This window comes from Balaenoptera physalus, assembly GCF_965194825.1.
Source record: "Balaenoptera physalus genome assembly, chromosome: 16".
Taxonomy (NCBI): domain Eukaryota; kingdom Metazoa; phylum Chordata; class Mammalia; order Artiodactyla; family Balaenopteridae; genus Balaenoptera; species Balaenoptera physalus.
In genome coordinates, this window is record NC_138898.1 from 77,749,194 (window position 1) to 77,768,521 (window position 19,328).

At 52.3% G+C, this 19,328-nt stretch overlaps 2 protein-coding genes across 7 annotated transcripts; one reads left to right on the forward strand and one right to left on the reverse strand.

The window, feature by feature from the left end:
* Nucleotides 1-142: 142 nt before the first annotated feature.
* Nucleotides 143-9,334, forward strand: SUMF2 (sulfatase modifying factor 2). 5 transcript variants are annotated; one of them, XM_082432453.1, is made up of 8 exons: nucleotides 144-2,746; nucleotides 3,180-3,224; nucleotides 3,467-3,499; nucleotides 3,590-3,740; nucleotides 4,602-4,657; nucleotides 6,812-6,917; nucleotides 7,098-7,242; nucleotides 8,502-9,334. In XM_082432453.1, exons 1-8 carry the CDS (start codon nucleotides 2,741-2,743, stop codon nucleotides 8,584-8,586), a joined length of 627 nt encoding a protein of 208 aa, XP_082288579.1. In that variant the 5' UTR covers nucleotides 144-2,740; the 3' UTR covers nucleotides 8,587-9,334. The 5 variants fall into 5 exon arrangements, with proteins under 5 accessions (XP_082288577.1, XP_082288579.1, XP_082288578.1 ...); XM_082432451.1 differs by having other exon boundaries at nucleotides 143-2,746; nucleotides 3,467-3,740; XM_082432452.1 differs by having other exon boundaries at nucleotides 1,549-2,746; nucleotides 3,467-3,740; nucleotides 6,833-6,917.
* On the reverse strand, nucleotides 9,198-17,911 carry PHKG1 (phosphorylase kinase catalytic subunit gamma 1). 2 transcript variants are annotated; one of them, XM_082432382.1, is made up of 11 exons: nucleotides 17,744-17,887; nucleotides 16,830-17,078; nucleotides 15,475-15,566; nucleotides 14,776-14,954; nucleotides 14,288-14,342; nucleotides 11,788-11,853; nucleotides 11,347-11,510; nucleotides 10,874-10,964; nucleotides 10,584-10,737; nucleotides 10,313-10,438; nucleotides 9,198-9,943 (listed from the first exon to the last, which is right to left on the reverse strand). In XM_082432382.1, exons 3-11 carry the CDS (start codon nucleotides 15,555-15,557, stop codon nucleotides 9,698-9,700), a joined length of 1,164 nt encoding a protein of 387 aa, XP_082288508.1. In that variant the 5' UTR covers nucleotides 15,558-15,566; nucleotides 16,830-17,078; nucleotides 17,744-17,887; the 3' UTR covers nucleotides 9,198-9,697. The 2 variants fall into 2 exon arrangements, with proteins under 2 accessions (XP_082288508.1, XP_082288507.1); XM_082432381.1 differs by lacking the exon at nucleotides 16,830-17,078 and having other exon boundaries at nucleotides 17,744-17,911.
* Nucleotides 17,912-19,328: the final 1,417 nt, after the last annotated feature.

Genomic DNA, 19,328 nt, shown 5'->3' on the forward strand with positions numbered 1-19,328 from the left:
ATTTGCTGGGTGACTTTGGGCAAATTAGTCTGGATTTCAATTTCTTCATCTGTAAAATGGGGATAATATCTAACTGAAATGCACGGCTGTATTAAAATAATGTGTGAAATGTTTAGTGCATGGTAGGTAGCTGAGAGTCCCTTAAATTCCCTTTACATTTACTTAGGGAAATGGCGTTGTTTCCAGAATCAAACATTTTGGTTCCAGCTTAATCTAAGAAGCCATGTTGAGCTGCGTCAGTGTCTCCAAGGTGGTATGTTTTGGGTAGGCCAAAGTAGAAAATGATCCAGGACATATGTATAACTTACCTTCAAATGGTAGAGGAGGGAGTATATAGAGAGGAGAGGGAAAGGAAGAGGAGGGGATGGGAAGACAATAAAGCAAATGTGAGAAATGACTTAAATGTTACATTTGTGGACTTAAAACTTTTCAGGATAAGAAGTTTGGGGGAGAATTTGATTCAGGAGACACAGGCTGAAATCAGCATAAGGATTGTCAGTATACTGTCAGGCCTTTTGACTCACTGGTTCCACCTCTAAGGATTTGTCTTGAAGAATTAAAAGTTGTCGGAAAACATTTAGCCAAAAAACATTTAGCTATTGATACAACGCTAATACATTTACAATGTCATCTGGTAAACAAATGTTAACAATTTTAGAATCACTTAAACATATTGTATCAATGTAACAGACTACTTAGCAGCCCTTAAAAATCCTGTTGTCAAAAAGAGATAGTTCTGAAGTGTTAAGTGAAGAAAGTAGGTTACAAAATACTAAATAGGGAATGATCCCATTTTTTAAAACTATATGTATAGAATGTGTATGCATTAAAAAAGACCTGGAAGTTGCAACATGGCATTAGGTGACGGATTCTGCTCATGTTTTTGTGACTTCCAAATGAAAATAATTACAGGAAGCACCTTCTGAAAGCGATTTAAAAATCCTTGGTTGTGGGGTGAAGAGGGAGAGAATATGGACAGGTATATCTTAGTTGGTGTGATAATGGATGATTTTAGTTTTTTTCTTTTTACCTACCTCTATTTCCTCGTTTTTCTATAATATGATGTTATATATGCTTTTAAAAAAATATTTTTAAACAGGAAAGTTATTAAAATCAAAGGAGAAATCACTTCTGATCAGGCTTGCACTGCATCATGACAACCAAAAATAGCTAGCTAGGTAGATGCATTCTTTTTTTTTTTTTTTAATTTTATTTTATTTATTTATTTTTGGCTGTGTTGGGTCTTCGTTGCTGCGTGTGGACTTTCTCTAGTTGCAGCGAGCGGGAGCTACTCTTCATTGCGTAGGCTTCTCATTGCGGTGGCTTCTCTTGTTGCAGAGCACAGGCTCTAGGTGCGCGGTTTTCAGTAGTTGTGGCTTGCGGGCTCTAGAGCGTAGGCTCAGTAGTTGTGGCGCACCGGCTTAGTTGCTCCGCAGCACGTGGGATCTTCCCGGACCAGGGCTCGAACCCGTGTCCCCTGCATTGGCAGGCGGATTCTTAACCACTGTGCCACCAGGGAAGCCCTAGATGCATTCTTTTATATTTTAAATTGACCTTTTATATTATGGAAATATAATGTCACCTCCAGTAAGCCCCTAAACTTTTCTTAGAACCCATAATCTGTCTTTGCCTCTCTGGTAAAAGAGTCTCAAACCGTTCAGGTGGTCAGCGGTCGGTAAATAGCTATTGCTACCAAATCTCATCTCCTCCTCCATTCTCAGTGCCCCTTTGATGGGTGAACAATGTCTTCTCATATCAGAGGTCTGGCACAGATGGAGTACTCTTAGCCCAGTGAAAACAATCCATCTTACCCTGGAAATCTGCTTGCTGAAATTTGCTCAGCCATATCAAACTATATGAAAATCCATTCTAAAATCTCGGCAAGTCATTTTTGTTTGACTCAATCTCCCTCATCTGTTAGAGGGAGATAATAACCCCTGTTCTGCCTCCCTCCTGTGATTGTTGTGACATTAGGTATGTGACGAAGACCTTTCCGAAGAGAGACCCATTCCCACCCTTGAATCTTCTCAGAAGCTTTATTCATTATCTCCAAAAACTGGAGGTAACCCAGATGACCTGCAACTGGTGAATGGATAAACAAAATATGGTCTATACATCCAATGAAATACTACTCAGCAATGAAAGGCAGCAAACTAAAAAAAAAAAAAAAAAGGAACAGGGATGAATCTTGGAAGCAGTATGCTAAGTGAAAGAAGCCAGACCCCAAAAACTACATACTGTGTCATTCAATTTATGTGAATTTATATTCTGGGAAAGGCAAAACTATAGAGACAAACAACAGATCAGTGGTTGCAGAGGCATAGGGGAATTTTAGGGGGTGGTTGATGGAACTGCTCTGTATCTTGATTGTGATAGTGACTACGTGCTTTGTCAAAACTCACAAAACTATACACCAAAAAGAGTGAATTCTCCTGTTTGTGAACTGCACACACAGCAACAGATTTTAAAAGAAAATCTGCTCAGGCTCTCAGGTTAATTCCTTGTAGTTCATGAAAATTCTGTGATGTGTGACTAATAGGATAAGGGTGTATAAGGTGTTTTGGAGCAGGAGAGGGTGAGGGTGGAGCACAGAACCCTATTAGCTAAACCATATGAAACATCTCTTTTCAGGGAGTTTGTCAGGGAGAAAAAGTACCAGACAGAGGCTGAGGTGTTTGGGTGGAGCTTTGTCTTTGAGGACCTTGTCTCTGATGAGCTTAGAAAAAAAGCAACCCAGAAAATGCAGGTAAGAGAACCTAGGTTTGCCGCTGAGGGGATGGGAGTGGGACCTAGACAGAGGATCCTGTGGGATCTGGGGTCCCCTGGGCCACAGTAGAGAATCAAACCTGAGAACCAGAGGCAGGGAGGAAGCAAGAGAGACCCACCCTGGAAGAGTCAGATGAACACACACTCCCAGGAAGTTCACCCTGTGCTGGTTTCTGTATATAGAGACTCTGTAAAGCTGCAGATACACACAGGGTTCAAGATAGTCCCTGGACCAGCAAGAGAACCCCTTGAGAAGCCTCCCTCCAATACGGGTGGTGAGATTTTGGACACAGCCTCACTTGGACCACCTGAGTCTCAGCCTGAAGTCTCTGCTTTGCCTCCTGGGTGTCAGCCAGGAAGGTGCCCTCGCTGGGTCAGAGCATCTTTTCAGTCGTGTTCCTTCCTTTTTGCAGTCTCTTCTCTGGTGGCTTCCAGTGGAAAGGGCATTCTGGAGGCAGGTAAGGGTTGGTTCCTCTACTTTGTTTTCTACCCCTGCTGACTCTTGGGAGGCCTGGCTTCCCTAGACCCTTGCCCATCTAGAAATACTGAGTTTAAAAGGATGACAGAGAAATTTCAGGGAAGCAGCCAAGCCACCCTGTTTTCTCTGCCCTAATCCTTTTACCCCTGGCCCATCCCATTTCTCCCTTTCGTCTCATGTTTAGTCCTTCTTTCTGACTCTGGACCTCTCCTCACTCGCCAGGCTCTCTCTTCCCACTTCCTTGCTCCATCTGTGGTAAAAGCTGAACTCAGGCACCCTAAGCCTAGCCTTCCTCAGACTTCCACGAGCTCCCAGAAGCTTGTCTCACTTCATCCTGGCTATCAGCCTGCAGGTCCCGGCTCTGGCATCCGAGAGAAACTGGAGCTCCCAGTGGTACACGTGAGCTGGAATGATGCCCGTGCCTACTGTGCTTGGCGGGGGAAACGGCTGCCCATTGAGGAAGAGTGGGAGTTTGCTGCCCGAGGGGGCTTGAAGGGTATAGAGATGCCAAGCGATTTCCCTTTTTTCTTTCTCCCCATCCTGCCTTGCATGGGGGGCTTTAAAGGGCGGGACAGGTTTGTGCTCCCTAGAGCAGTGCTGCTTACACTGTGTAGTGATGGACCAGTTGTTGGTGGTGTTATTTCTAATCCGTCTCAGACCAATACTTCCATAAAATAGCATAAAAATTAATAACTGGAAAATGGAATGAAAAAACCAGACATATATTTTTTTAATTGTTGCAGAGTCTACAGACATGTTCCATTTCAATAAGTATAATCAGAACAACATAGCATAGGGAAAAAGAAAAGGATTACCTACACTGTATACCTTTTCCATAGCTGTATAGGGATTAATATAACATTGCTATTTGCTTATAACTTTGTTAGTTTGCAATCCTAGCTAAACAAAGTTAGAGTGAAATAGCAATTTCCCATATTCAACACCTCTACACAGTCTTTGAATGAACACTGGCTATACCAATAGTCGAAGTTATGAATGTGATAAATGAGGTTGCTTGTTCATTTATCCAGTCTAAGTCTAACGAACATGTTTCTCAATGCTTACTCTCATTTTCTGTACTTATCCCAGCATGAGCTGGTAACAGATAGTTTGCAGAATGGCATTGGTCAGAACCACACCTAGAATTGTCCTGTCCTGGAGCAAATCAGAAGCCAGGGCCTCCGAGTGCAATACTGTGAGTGGAAGGGAGGGGCGTGGGAAGTAAAAGTAAGTAATCTTACTCTTCTGTTCTCATCACTTCCTCACTTCCTTTCGGCTGCCTCGCTCTTTCTGCCTTTCCCTTCTTCGCCAACTCCTCACCTCTCCCTCCTCCGCTGTCTCCTTGCCCTCCTGGCAGGTCAGGTTTACCCCTGGGGAAATGAGTTCCAGCCAAACCGCACCAACCTGTGGCAGGTAAGACACACGTTCCTCACTCCTGTCCCTTCTCAGAGTGTTGATTGAGACCTGCTGTGGGCTAGACACTGTGTTAGGCTGTGGGACTCAGAGGCCTTCGTGTTCTAATGGAACTGAAAGCTGGTAAAGGGGTAAAGCAGAAGACAACGTGGTGGGGCTGTATAGTGAAGATGTGCAGCGTGTGCTGGGGGGTGTGCTGGGAGCGTGCTCTCTTGTGCTGCAAGAGCAGGGCATGACTTCACAGTGAACATGCCATTTGAGCTGATTGAACCGGAGTTTGCCACGAGAAAAGTGGAGGAAACAACATGTGTGTCAGCAGTGGATTAGGAAAGGGTGCTGTGTTCAGAGACATGCCAGACTTGGAGAGGCTAGCGCACAGGGAAACAGGAGGTATCGGAGATGAAGTAGGCAGTGGATTGGAGGCAGATTATGAAGGACCAGGGGTGCCAAGATGTGGTTTTAGATTTTACCCTCCAGGCAGTGGGGAGCCAGCCGACAGAGGTCTTGAAACAGGGGAGCGACAACATCATTTTGATTTGGGGGATGCTGATTGTTGAAAATTTGTGTGGGATCAAATGAAGTAGAGCTGCAGGAGGTCTCTGAATCCGAGGCTGCGGCCATGGCCCGGGGATGTGAACACTTGCATGAAGTGGAAGTGAAATCGAGAGGAAGCCAGGTGGGAGACGCCGGCCTGAGAGGAGAGACAGGGTTTGGTACTTCGCCGAACATGGAGGAGTGGAAGAGAGAAGGACTCGAGCATGAACCCAAGCTTGGGCAAGAGGGTGCCGGTGTGACCATTATCCAGAACAGATAATGTGCATGTTGGGGGTCAGAGGGATAGAGCTTGGTCAGTTTAGGATCAGCCTAGCTTCAGCTGCCTTTGGGTCATGGATATGCTCAGTAAGAGGTTGAAAGTATGAGTTTGCAGCTTAGGACAGAGGTCTGGGTCAGAGCAACTGGTTTGGAGTCAACAGCATACACTGTAGGCAGGAATGACATCCCCCAGGGGGACTCTGCAGCATGAGGGGAACCCAGCACCAGCATTTTAGGGTGAAGCCTTGAAAAGGGCCTGAGGGGTAGACTGACCTTTTAGATGATCTTGGGATCAGAGCTTTGCAAAAAGTCTTATCTGACTTATTCACCATGGGATCTTTGATAAATTAACTGTTTTGAGTCTCAGTTGCTAGTTTTTTTTGTTTGTTTGTTTGTTTTGGCTGTGTTGGGTCTTCGTTGCGGCGCGTGGGCTTCTCATTGCGGTGGCTTCTCTTGTTGTGGCACATGGGCTCTAGGAGTGCAGGCTTCAGTAGTTGTGGCACACGGGCTCAGTAGTTGTGGCTTGCGGGCTCTAGAGCGCAGGCTCAATAGTTGTGGCGCATGGGCTTAGTTGCTCTGCGGCATGTGGGATCTTCCCGGACCAGGACTCGAACCCGTGTCCCCTGCATTGCCAGGTGGATTCTTAACCACTACACCACCAGGGAAGTCCCAGTTGCTAGCTTTTTAAAGGGAGAGAATACTTGCCTCACAACCTGGTCAGCATTAAAGACACAGATGTAGCAGCCCTAGCACATGGTTGGCGATGAGTAAATTGTAGCCCCTTCATCTTCCCTTTCATAAGATCAGCCTCCATAGAGCAGGGGCAGCTGAACTCCAAATTCAATGAGAAGCAGAATGAACAAGCTGAACAAATTGCATCAGCAAATACAGGTTACTTTTCCAGAACTTTGGCGGTAAAAAGCAGGAGGTGAGGAAGGCAGGGTCCGAGCAGATGAGGGAGCGTTAAGGCTGCTGGTGGTAGAAGGGAACGCGACGGTACAGGGGAGCACAGCATGAGCATCCTGGTTCCTGAGGACACGGGTGCAGGTCACGGAGGAGGGGAGGCAGAGCCTTTCTTCTCAAGGCACATGGGGAGGAAGTCGAGAAAGTGGGAGTGGGGCAGCCTGGTGTGGACACAGGGGAAACGACACACTTCCTAATCCAGCCAGGAGGTCATGGTGGAGGACATGAGGCAGCTGGTTTGGGAGCTCAGGGTGGGAACCTCGGGTCACTGCCCCGTGCCCTTCCCCTACCCCGGAGGATACCGCAAGGTGGCCTTGGTTTAAACTCCTCTGGGCAGGTGGGAGCAGCTGCCTTGGGACGGGATGGTAAATCTTTTAGTCTAAATTTCTCCCCCCTCAGGGAAAGTTCCCCAAGGGTGACAAGGCTGAGGATGGCTTCCACGGAGTCTCCCCGGTGAACGCTTTCCCTCCACAGAACAACTACGGTAAGATTGCTCGTCGGGTTGCTGTCAGCGTTCACAGCTTGGTTGGTGGGACAGTCCTGCCTGAAAGATGAGGCGGAGAGAAGCAGCACTGGGAAGCATTAGCTCCCCAGGGCCGTCGATGGCCAGGAGGGGCGGGGGTGGTGCTCCCCAGCCTGGGCCAGACCCGCCGCCGTGCTTCAGGGCTCTCTGACCTCGTGGGCAACGTGTGGGAGTGGACAGCGTCACCATACCAGCCTGCCGACCAGGACATGCGTGTCCTCCGGGGGGCGTCCTGGATCGACACGGCGGACGGCTCTGCCAATCACCGGGCCCGGGTCACCACCAGGTGAGGGGCTCGGTAGCTGGGGGCTGAGGGTCTGGGTCCTGGTCTCCCAGAGCACAGGTGGCACCAGATCTGGCATGGCCGCCGCTGCCGTGCCTCCCCCTCCACTGGGGGCTGTGGGTACAGAAGAGGAAGTAAGCCACACTTGCCATGAAAAGCCAAGAGCCCGGGACTGCTGGTGCCTTTTCCTGCCAGCAATCAGCACCAAGGCAGACTCTGTGTCCAGCATCTTAATTATGTGGTTTCCCCTCTTGTCCTCAGAGCTAGGCTTGCAGAGAGAGGGAAGTGGAATGGCCACATCGATAGGTCATGGTTAGGGGCCATGGAAATATTGACTCTTCCAACGAGTGTGCACATGAAAAGTCATTTTCTACAGCCATTTGTTTTACAATCAAGAAAAAATAGGCTCAGGAAGGTCCTGGAACCTGCTCATTTCACACAGATGGCTAGTGGTGGCACCTGAATGGTAGAGTCCCCGGCTCCCGAGTCCCCTTGTAGGACTTTCTACTTTGTTCATCTGTAGATTTATTTTGGTTAATCTCCCTGCAACTCCTCCTGCTCCTGGGTTCTGTAAGGACTGTAGAGAAGCCACTGTTCCTGTGGCCTCAGGGTATCAGGTTTGCAGGCGTTTGATACATTGAGCCCCCTGGATTTTCCTCACCTTTTTCTTTAGGACAAAGTAGTGGAGAAAGTATCAGCCTGGGGACCAGGAAACTGGGTTTGCCACTGATTCTGTTGTGCCAGTGAAGCAGTGGTTGGCCTTGGGCAAGACATTTAAATCTTCCTAGTGTCTGACTGTGGGTCTGTGAGATGGTGAACAAAACCCTCCTTCCAGAGCAGTAAGGGAAATGGCAAATGAAGGAATACATGTGAAACTTCTTTGGAAAGTGTGAGGTACTGATTGGTGCTATGATAGTCTCACTTCTTGCCGACAGGTTTTTTTCGGCTGAGTTATTCTAAACTACCGACAGTCGAAGTTATTACTTGTGGCCTTTCCTTCCTTCCAGTTCAGTCTCTCAGGACCACCCTCACTTCCTCCACTCTGTCCCAAGGTCCCTTCTTACCCCTTTCCCCCAGGAATGGCACACCCTCAGGCCCTACCCTCACACTAGGTTCCTTTCCAGACTGTGTATGCCCCCCCCACCAGTCCTCAGGCGCCCCAGACCACAGCAGGCCCTGGGAGCTGGAGCAGGAGAGTTGGGTAAGGCCCTGGGTCCCTTTCTCAACAAATGTCCGTTGTCTCTCCCCTCCTCTGCTGGCAGGATGGGCAACACTCCAGATTCAGCCTCAGACAACCTAGGCTTCCGCTGCGCTTCCAGTGTAGGCCGACCACCTGGGGAGCTGTGAGCACCACAGAGACGAGAGGAGTCCCCTGTGGCACTCCCTGGCCACATGCCAAACACAGCCAAACTCGGGACTGCGTCCATCCCCTCCCCCATCCTCTGCGGCAGGCACCTCTCCCCCGGGCAGGAAAGGACCCTGACCTCCGCGGAGGGGCGCCACTGTCTCTTGGAGAAGGGGCCCAACTTACTGATTGTGCCCAGGAGCCGGATGTTTCTCTTAGAGGTCAAATATTGACCGTATGGGGGCCACATACTCAAAACAGTTGGGGCACAGTGCTCTGAAAGGCAGTTTGTGAAAAAATTTTAAATCTGCTCCCTCCTCCTTTCTCGCTGTCTGACCCGGGGACCTGACATTGTTTGCTCAAGGCAGAATTTCCCCAGGTCCCCTTGTTTTCCCAGCAAGTTGCTGTAGAAGGAAAATGATTCCTTCATTTGCTTTATTTGTGGGGTTTCATGCACCTCCAAGGGAACCTAGTTTCCACCGTATGTGAAATGCAGTTCTGTGGGCTCTTTAAAGCACAATGTCAGTCTTAAAAGGGTCTAGGAGAACGACGGATTTACCAGGCGCAACTGCGTATCATGGGAGGCACAGAGTGAATAATACTCCACAAAGACAACAGCAGAAGCTTCCCTTTCTATTAATAGTTATGTAAGGGCTGCCCTATGCCTCTAAAAACATGGCCCCAGAGAAGAACCTGCTCCCGTGGTGTCACTGGACTTTGTGAGGTCAGTAAAATCTCCTGTGATTGCGATTCTCAGACTGTTCTCTTTCATCCTCACCCTGGGACCCTAAAGGCGGTGCACCGAGTGTCAGTAACTGTGGGCCTCCCGTGAGGACAAGCGGACATGGTGGTATAGCTGGGCCATGGAGAGGCAGGGTGCTCCTGGTTCTGGACCACAGCTGGTCCCCCACCCCGTGGGCCTGGCTCCAACTGCACTGACCACCGCGTGACGCCTCCAAGACGGGAGAGTGGCCCCAGCTCCTGGGGTCCAGTCCGGGGCCGAGTGTCCCCTCTGGACAGAGGCCTGCACACGCTCTCACTCCTGTGCCCTCCATATCGGTGGCTTCTCCTCCCGGCCTGACCCCCGTCCCACCTGCCCTGCCGGCCTGCCCGTCAGTAGCCCTCCTCAGCCAGGGAGAGGAGCACAGCCTTGGGTGTGTTCTCGAAGAGCGCCGCCCGGTTCTGCTGCTGCCCCTTCTTCACCCAGTGGCCATAGATCCGGAAAGCGTAGGCGTCGATGAGTCGCCGCAGGGGCCGGAGGGCATAGGGGTCTCGGATGACGATCTCCCGGGTCACGGGCTTCACCCGGCGGTACTGGTAGTAGATCCGCACGGAAGCCAGCACCGTCAGGGCGATCACCTGCGGAGGGCCTGGCCTGAGAGCTGGACCCGCCCCGCGGCCTGTTTCCTTCCCAGTCCGTGACGGCAGGCCCTGAGCTTGTTTGCCACGAAGGCTTGTGTGGTTTCCGCTGGGCCTGTCCTAGCATTCCCACCCCCCACCCCCGATATCCCCATTCCCACCCGACCAGCAGGCGCAGGGCTTAAGGCTGTCGGAGCCAGAAGCCAGAAGTTGAGCTGCAACCATCACATGGCTGGGCGGGAGGAGAAGGGTGGGTGCTCTGGAAACCCTGTGGGCGTAAGGAGTCCCCAAGAAGGGCACCGGGAGCTCGGACTTCAGGGGCCTGCGGCACCTGCCCCGGGGCCCTGAGTGGCAGGCCAGCTTAAGTACCTTGAACTTCCCCCGGGGGCTGAAGTGACGCACTTCCTCCACCGTGTACTGCTGGAAGAAGGGATGCGCTAAGGCCTCTTCTGCCGAACAGCGGCCTTTGGGGCTCACCACCAAGAAGCGGGAGACCTGAGAGAACGAGACAGAACGGAAGACGTCTATGGGGGGTCCCTCCTGGCAGGGCCTCCATCCCGTGGCATGCACGGTACACTCCCCTCTCCCCACTGTACTTGCCCCTCGCCTGACCCCCGAGCCAGGAGGCCTTTCCTCTCACCAAGTCCTTCACAGTGTCCGAGTAATCATCCCATTCTGGTGAGCCAAACTGGTAGCTGCCACTCATGATCATCCTCAACATCAGCATCTGCTTGCGGTGCCAGAAGGGTGGGGAGCCGGCCAGCAGGGTGTACATGATGACCCCTGTGCTCCACCTGGCATGGGGTGGCGGGGAGGAAGGCAGGAGGGCCAGCTGGAGCTCCCACCACGCCCTCCTCCCCAGCCAGGTGCTCCCGGCCGTGGGGGCATCCCTGTCCCTCCGGGTCACCTCCCTCCCCCCAACACACTCACATGTCCACCTCCTTCCCATAGCCAGGGTGGTCATCATCCATGGAGCACTCAATGATCTCAGGGGCCAGGTAACTGGGCGTCCCACAGACCTCTGCAGGGACAGTTTCCATCAGAACAGGTCAGCAGAGGCACTTGGAAGAGGAAAGCCCAAAGAGACGATGGAGAAGGAACCGAAGTGGTGGCTGGGCTGGGACTCTCTGAACACAGGCCTGGCCCAGGGCCAAGGGCAGGGCCAGGGTGCTGGGTCCTGTGGCCACCCGATGGGGGACCGTCAGTGGCCTGGTCACTTCTAGCTATCCTGGCCTGGAATGCAGGCAGTGGGAACTTGGCTCAGCCCAGTCCGGGGAAGAAACACCCAGCCCTGAAATGGTAGGATTTTTATTCTGGGGGGGAAACCCAGGCAACCTCTGTTCCTAGGAGAGCTGAGGAGAGAGCCTGAGCCCCTGACATGGGCCAAGGCCATGTTACCAGACCTCGCAGCTTCTTTCCTGGCTCCAGCTGGCAGGAAAAGCCAAAGTCTGTGAGCTTGATGTTCATGTCATCATCCAAGAGGATGTTCTCAGGTTTCAGATCCCGATGCACGATGTTGAGTTTGTGCAAGGTGAAGATCACCTCTAGCAGGGCTCTCATGATCTTTCTGGGGTGGGACAGGAACAGGTTACTTTCATCTGCTACTCTGCAGGGTCAGGTAACAGGCAGGGACACCAAAGCCCGTAAGCCAGCTGGACTGCAAGTGAGGGAGGACTCAAGACAGGCCAGGCCCACCTTGGCTGAGTCAAGGAGGAAAGGAGGCCACCAAAGCCAGCGGAGCACACTGCCCACCCAGACGGGCGCATGCCACGCCTCCTCCAAGAATGCGGTGCCTAAGCAAGGGACTCAGGCCGGAAGTAGGGAGAGGGGCAAGTGGACCCCACCTGGTTTCCTTCTCACTCAGGGTGACCTTCTCAGTGAGGTAATCAAAGAGCTCCCCTCTCTTCATCCTGTGGGGACAGAGGGTTTGTAGCTGGATGTGCCCCAAGGCTACCCCCTCCTTACCCTGCTCCCAGAAAACTGTTTCCCACCCTAACACCTCCAGGGGCAAAGTGGGCTGCTCCCCACAAAGGACCAAGGTCTGTGGGGAGGAGCTAGGGAAGTGAGTGGATAGGCTGTCTCGGAAGGTTGAAAGAAGAACGAGACTGGGGGCTGGGGGATGGCACCAGTGCGAAGGTCCCCCCGTGTGTGGGAGTGACAGCATGGACTGGGATCCCTCAGGGTCAAAGTCAGGGTTGGGAGGGGGGAGAGGGAACTTGAGCCACTGGCACAAGGCCCCAGACCCACATCAGAAGGACAGGAGTATCCTGGTTTTCCCCAGGAACAAACAGAAGCAACAGTAGTGATGGAAGAGCAGTTTTACCTATTATAGGATTTCTTAGGATTAAGAATTGCGGTTCCATTTTCTCACTTGGGATGATCTAGAAAGAGGTTTCTGCTAGAATCATCTAGTTATACCCTGAAGGGCAATTTGGGGCAGCATTAAAAATAGCTTCCCCAAGCAACTTCTTCAAAGGTTAGAGACATTTGAGCTGCCCCCAAGGACTCTACAGGACAGTGCCACCGAACAGAGTTGAGACAGCTAGAGCTGGGCAAGTCTGGAGGGGTCCTAGGAAAGTTAAATAGGAAAGGTGCATCCTGCCTGCTCCTCCAGGAAAAGCAGAGCCCAAGGGAAGAATTCTGGCCAGTATCTGAGGGAGGCAAGAAAATCCTTGAACTTAACTGGTGGGGCGGGGAGTTGAGTTCTGTTTGAGGAGCAACCCAGAAATTACAGAAGTGAGCCTTGTTTCATACACGATTGGTACTGTGTCCCTAAAAGGCAGTGTGTGCCTCCAGTTTTGATCACTTTAATTCCATTTTAAACACGCTAGGAGAACTCACTAATAGCAGCAGCAGCAAAAAGATTTACCAGTCAACAACACTGGGACCCTGCAAGGTCCATCAGCAGGCTCCTGCCTTCCTGGAGCTGGTGGTTGAATTGTACACACAGGCCAAGTTAAATTGTGTCTCCAAGAAAAACTTAACACTGCACATGTTCAGTATGACTACACAATGAAGTGTTCCAGCAATACAAAATCTGCTTGAATAATCTTCTCAAGTAAAGCTAGTCCCTAAATTAGCAGTTATGTATGCAGAAGTCAAGACCACTCTCCAACAATGATTCGTGCAACAGAGGTGTGTGTCCTTTAGTGAGGACTCAATGGAGTGGGGGCATGGGAGCTGGAGAGTTCCCTTCCTTGGGAACCTTTTCCAGTAAAAGCGGTAAGAAGTCTGAGGGCACGGTTCACAGAACACTTTGTGTTGTTCGAATTTGATGCTTGGAGCCTGGTGAGATGGACAGTATCGTTTTTCCTTTCCTGAGAAAACAGAGGCTCTCACAGCTAAAAGGCCCGCTGGTCCCTGGGGGCAGAGGGCCCTGTGACAAGGAGCTCATCTCAACAGGCCTGTTGGTGCACAAACATGGTGACATGTTGCTGTTGATGCTGCTGCTGACGACAACGATGATGACGTCAATCTTTGAACCACATCCCAAATACAATCTCCACCACTGTCTCCCTGCTGGGCCTCTTGCCCCCATATTGCTGGCTTCCTCCTTTCCACTCTTGCCTCCTTACAGTCAGTGGGATCCTTTATAAAAGTAAGTCAGATCACATCACCCCCATGCCCTTGGCCCTCCAAAAATTCTTACCTCCAAAACGCCTGCATAATCTGCTTTTTGGTACTGACTGACCTTGCATCCTGCCATCGCCACAGGCTTGCTCCACTCCCCCATCCTGACTTCCTTGCCGAGCCTCAAACATGCCAAGCCCACCCCTGCTGGGCCCCTGCTCTGGCCGTTCCCTCTGCTAGAGGCTCCTTCTCCAGGTCTTGGCTCAGATCCCTCCCTCCCTTCATCCAGGTCTCTGCTCAGGTCACCTCCTGGAGAGCATTCCCTGCCCACTCCCTCTGACCCCTGCTCAGCTTTACATATATGTGTAACTCTGTGTTTTATGACTTGATTGCTTTCTGTTCACGCCCTGTGAAAATTAGTGCATGAAGTAGGATTGCATATCCTCAATGTCTAGAATAAGTATTGAATGACCACCATGGTCATCATCATGGTAGTTCATAATCATTAGCATTTACATTGTGCCAGTCACTGTGCCATTATTCCTCCTGCAACACCGATGGGAAAGCTGATACTGACAGAAATCATCCAGCCCATAAGTGATGGACCCAGGATCTAAAACCTGGCAGCCTGACTCCAGGGGCTGATCTGCCTAAAGCGTCTGTGGCCTTATTTGGCATCCACGGTGTCAGGGGCTGGCTGCTCGTCTACAGGAAGCCCTGGGTGGGGGACTACAATAGAAGCCTCTCCAATAGGCCCCAGGCCTGGGTACTTACAGATCAAACACCAAGAAGAAGAAAGTGTTGGTCTCATAAGTGTCCTTCAGCTGTACTGAAATGGAAATGGCTCACTCGTCTCAGGCAACAGAGGAACCCAGGCGGGGGCAGTGGAGGCGCGGGGGGAAGGGGACTAAGGCCGCTGTGGCCGGACTCAGAAGCTGGAAGGGGTATGGCGATGGTGTTCAAAGGAGGCGCACCAGGGGAGGGGGCACCCAGGGACTTCACACTCCCATTCCCACACCTGCACCCAGCCCTGCCTGTCACCCCTTCTGTGGGGCTGGAAGAGGAGGCTTAGAGCTGACTCCCGGGAGCAGTGAGGGTGGAGCCGGGAGCCTCAAGCCTCTGGGCACTGGGCTTTCAGGGCCTCGGGGTGCAGGAGACACTGGTGGTTCTGGCTAGCTGCACTGGGGCCACACTCCCCGGCTTGGGTTATCAGAGCAGACCCATGGCAGGGCACCGCGCCGTGGCTCGGGGCCGTCACTCACTGATGTTGGGGTGTCCTGAGACCTTGTGCAGGATGTCCACCTCCTTCTGCGTGGCCTCTCGCAGCTCCTGCACCTCCTCGGAGCTGAAGCTGCCCCCACCTGTGACGTCGATGATCTTCACAGCATACTCCTGGCGTGTGGGCTTGTGGATGCAGCGCCTGACAACGCTGCTTATTCCCCTGGGGGTGCAGAGGAGAGATCATCCCCGGGGCCCCTCAGCCCAGGGGGAGGCCCAGATCCAGGCTGCAGCAGAGATGTCCTGCCTTGTCCCCCAGCTCCCTGTGAGCTTTGGGGGATGGTAGGATGAAGAAGGCACAGAGAGGGCGATTTGCCTGGAGCCCAAGAGGAGGAAGCCTGCTCTGGGGCCTCCTAGCTCCTAGTTCAGTGCTCTTTCTCGGCACGGAGGAAGAAGCTGCACCCTCTCAGGGCCATAAGCTTCTCTCTGACACCTGATTCCTGACCCTGGCCCCAAACTGGGGGAGCTCCTTGCTGGGAGAGGTCTCTAATCTGGGTGCTCTTATACCCGCTTCCTCCATCCTGGTGCAGGAGGGCAGGACCCCGAACTGAGAGATTCTCCAAGTGGACAGTGCTTTCGGGATGGAAATGGGGTCAGTGCTCAGGGTCAGGCAGGGATGGATCCCGCCCGCAGTGCTGGCCGGAGCCCAAGACAGAACTTCATGGGGAAGGTCCGGGCCTTACCTGCCCAGGATCTCCTTGGGCTCGTAGTTCTCATAGAAACCCTGTGCGGAACGGGAGTCCGGCAGTGCCTTGTCCTGGGTCATGTTCAGCTCCTTAAAGAGGGGAACAGAAAGAAGCGGTCAGCCTTCCTGACCTGGGGGATGTGCACTTTGAGGGCTGAAACCGTTTCTCCCTTTTTTTTTTTTGGCTGCACCGCACAGCATGCAGGATCTTAGTTCCTTCCTCTGGTAACCAGGAACCCAGAGGAACCAGGGATCGAACCCGTGCCCCCTGCGCTGGAAGTGCGGAGTCTCAACCACTGGACCGCTAGGGAAGTCCCTCTACCTCATCTTCGTATTTCCTGGCATAGGTCTGGCCTCTTGTGAATATTCAAAATAAATGTTTATGTATTTTTAAAAAAGCTTTGGAAAGAGCCCAACTTGCTTCTCCCCACTGGCTGTAAGCTCTCGTGACCCCAGGTGACCATGTGGCTCCCGGCATGTTCTCGTTGTTAGTTGTTGCTCCCCGATAGGAGCAATAGATGGGCAGCCAGGCCCAAGCTCAGGCTCGAGGCAGGAATCGGGCCACCAGGCTGCAAGGTTAGTTCTGACAGGGCCAGCACACGCTTGGTTTTAGAAAGCACCACTGAGAAATTCTGCAAAGGACAAATTAAAGTGCTCTTTCCTCTTTGAGGCGACGAGGCTGGTCCTGCTTTTCCTCGGCCTGCTCTCTGCACTTCTGGAAAAGGTGAGAAGCTTCATGGTTTCATTTTCAAATAGGCTGCTCCCATAACCTCTCCTTATCTCCCCCACTTGTAACTGTCCTACCCAGAAAACACCCCTCCTCCTGGGACAGCCTTGCTGTGCTTCCCATTGCTGCTTCCTCACCCGTTCCGCCCTTAGTTTTTGTGATCACTGTCCCCCCTTGACCCTTCCTTCCTTCTGTCCTCCCTCCCTCCTTCCTTCCTTCCTTTCATACTCGGAGAAGTACTGTGCCAGGTGCTCTGATGCAGAGTTTGATGGGTGAGTCCTGGTCCCAGCCTCTGGTATCACTTGTTGTCTCACCTCTATCCCACCGTGATCATCTCTAGATCATCCCAACCATCCCTCCCCACTGTGCCCAGTGCAGGTGTGTCGCAGGTGCTGCTCCGTAGATGTAAGTCAATGGCTGGAGGTGTCCCTTTGGTCCAGGTTCCTGCCAGCAGGATGGTCATGTCTTCAGAATGCCCTGTGTCCTACCTAACGATGGCCAACGAGCCCTGAGTGGTCCTGCTGCAGTGTGGGGCAGAACGGAGCCAGGACACTCAGGCCTAGACCCAGAGGAGCTGGCCGGCTTTGCTTCAGGAACATAGAGGCCACTGGGTATGGAACTCCTACCTCACACCGAGGACTTGAGGAATGGAGAAAATTCTGTACCAACAGGAAGAGGGGCAGATAGAAAATGGGCACGAGCTGCCTCTCAGCAGGGCCAAAGATGCCTCCGGTCCCATTTCCACCGCCCTTTCTGGGTCCAAGAAGGTCTGGCCTGTCAAAGAGGCCAATTTGCTGACCAGCCAAGCAGCAGCCCTGGCTGCCTCGGGACAGGCCGGCTGTTCTAGGAAGGCTGGCGTCCCCACTGCTGGGTGCCTGGTTACCAGAGGAAGGATGAGAATAACAACAGTGTCCTCTGCCAGCAGCAGGCTCTGGAGCTGCCTCTGCTCCACCCCTGTCAGCAACCCCAGCTGAGCACCACAGTGTCTGCTCCCCACAAAAACTAGCCCAGTCCCTGGTAAGTCCTTTAAAGTTCCCACGAGGGGCATCTGTTCCCCCTCCTCCCCCCACCTCCCAAAGCTGGGCAAGGAAAGGTCTCTCCTTCCTGCAGCCCTCCCTGCACAGACGGTGTATGTGGACCCAGCCCGGGATGCCGTCCCATCAGGGCCCGTTCCCTGGCACAACCTGCCCCACTGAGCCCCAGCAGCACTCCCGTCTCCTGGGGTGGGCGGCGGAGGTCTATCTTGCCTCATCCCCTTACTCTAGGCCTAACCTGGGGCCAACTTCGCGCCTCTGTCCACTGCCCCCGCCTGCATTCCCCATGCCTTACCGAAGATGCCTTTGGAAAGGGTCCCCAAACGGGAGTAGGTAGCCTGGTCCTTTTTGGAACATGACATCCCTCCCTGAAACTTAGAGAATCAGTGCTGCCACTCTTCTGGGCCCATGTGCCTTCAGAAGCAGGGAGAGGTGGGTCTAATGGATGTGGGGGGTTCTGTCTTCTCTACTCCACAGCCTCTCCCGCTCCCCACCCAGCTACTCACCTCTATGTCCTCGCAGGCCCTGGAATGAACGTGACAGGAATCCCAAAGGTCCAGGAGCCCCCTGGGGACAGGGGACAACAGAGAGCTGAAGCGTGTCCCGAGCAGACGCTTGTGGCCAGAACAGGATATCTTGCTGCTCTTCCTTCAGGCTTTGCTACTTGAGGACGGAAGCCTGATGTGCCAAAAATAAATCCCAGCTGCAAAGCTGGGGTGCAGGCCAAGGCTCAGCAGGGGTGACCTCTGGTGGAGGGTGAGGGAAGCTCCGGTGGCCTGGGAGCAGGCAGGACAGCACAAGGTGACCCATCTTCCCTCTGGAGCTCACTCAACCTCCAGGCTTAGAGGAGATAAAGCCAGCTTGCCGGGAACATGCTGGCTTCTCTGGGAGCCATTCCTGTGTGTGCTGAGAGCAGAGCCCTGGAGACACCCCAGCACACTGGCGTGCCCACCCTGCAGCCCTGGCTGCTACAGGGACCCGCTCAGCTACGGTTTGTGTGGCTGCCTGACCCAATGCAGACCTCAAAGGCTAGGGAACATTCCCTTCAGGACTCCATCTCTGATCTGCCTCCATTTCATCCCTAACTTCAGCCTGCAGTTTCTAATGAATGAGAGGCGCTCCACGTGCCAGGAAAAGCACATGGGCTCTAACCGTGTGTGGCTTGAGGCTCTTTGGGCGAGGGTCCTCATCGGTGCGAGTCTAGCTTAAGAGGCTGACAGAGCTGGAAATAATGTACGAAACATGCTGGCACACAAGTAGACACTTTTTAAATGCTCACCCTCATTCTAAAGCTACCTGTTCTTCAAACCCCTAGTTCTTCTAATATACCAAACGAAGAAAGGGGTAATACAGTGCTTCATACAGGTGCTGAGCCCACAAAAACCCATTTAATGAGCATTTTACAATGCGCTTCATATGCACTCTCACTGGGCCCCCAAAATTCTGGTATTAAGCCAATTTTAGAGAGAATGTGACTTGCTCGAGGTGAGCAGGAGGGCCTAGGTGAACCTCAGATGTAGGCCCACGTGCTCTTTCCATTGTATCACGCTCGCCATCTCTTCCACTCTGGGGATATACTTTGCTGAACTGCTATACAGAAAGGAGTTGTAAATGACTTTGTCCCTATCCTTAACGGCCTCCAGCTTATCGAGATGCAACATCTGGTTCCAAAGATGAAAACACTGAATTCTCCTTTTACTTACTGTCAATAAGCCTTTTTCCCCCGATTCTAAGCTGCAGACGCCTGCTGGCTTACAATTTAAATACATAATAAAAATCCCTTCTGACTTTAGGGCAAAAGGCCAATACACCTGGTGGATTATTCCCTGTGACCTTCTCTATGCAGCCATGGCTCCCACCAGGGGCAGGCCAGGTCAGCCAAGACTCTTGCATTTTATTGTCAGTGGTTCATTTTCCTTTGATTCAGTGATTCAACCACATTTGGGTACCCACCATACAGCATCACACCTTGGACGTAAGGAGCATTAACACTATGAACTCAGAGGTCCTGAGCCTTTAGGAAAATGGGCAAACGAGGCCACTGATGAACCCAGGAGGGAATATGCTGAGGGACTGGCCAGTAGTGAATTG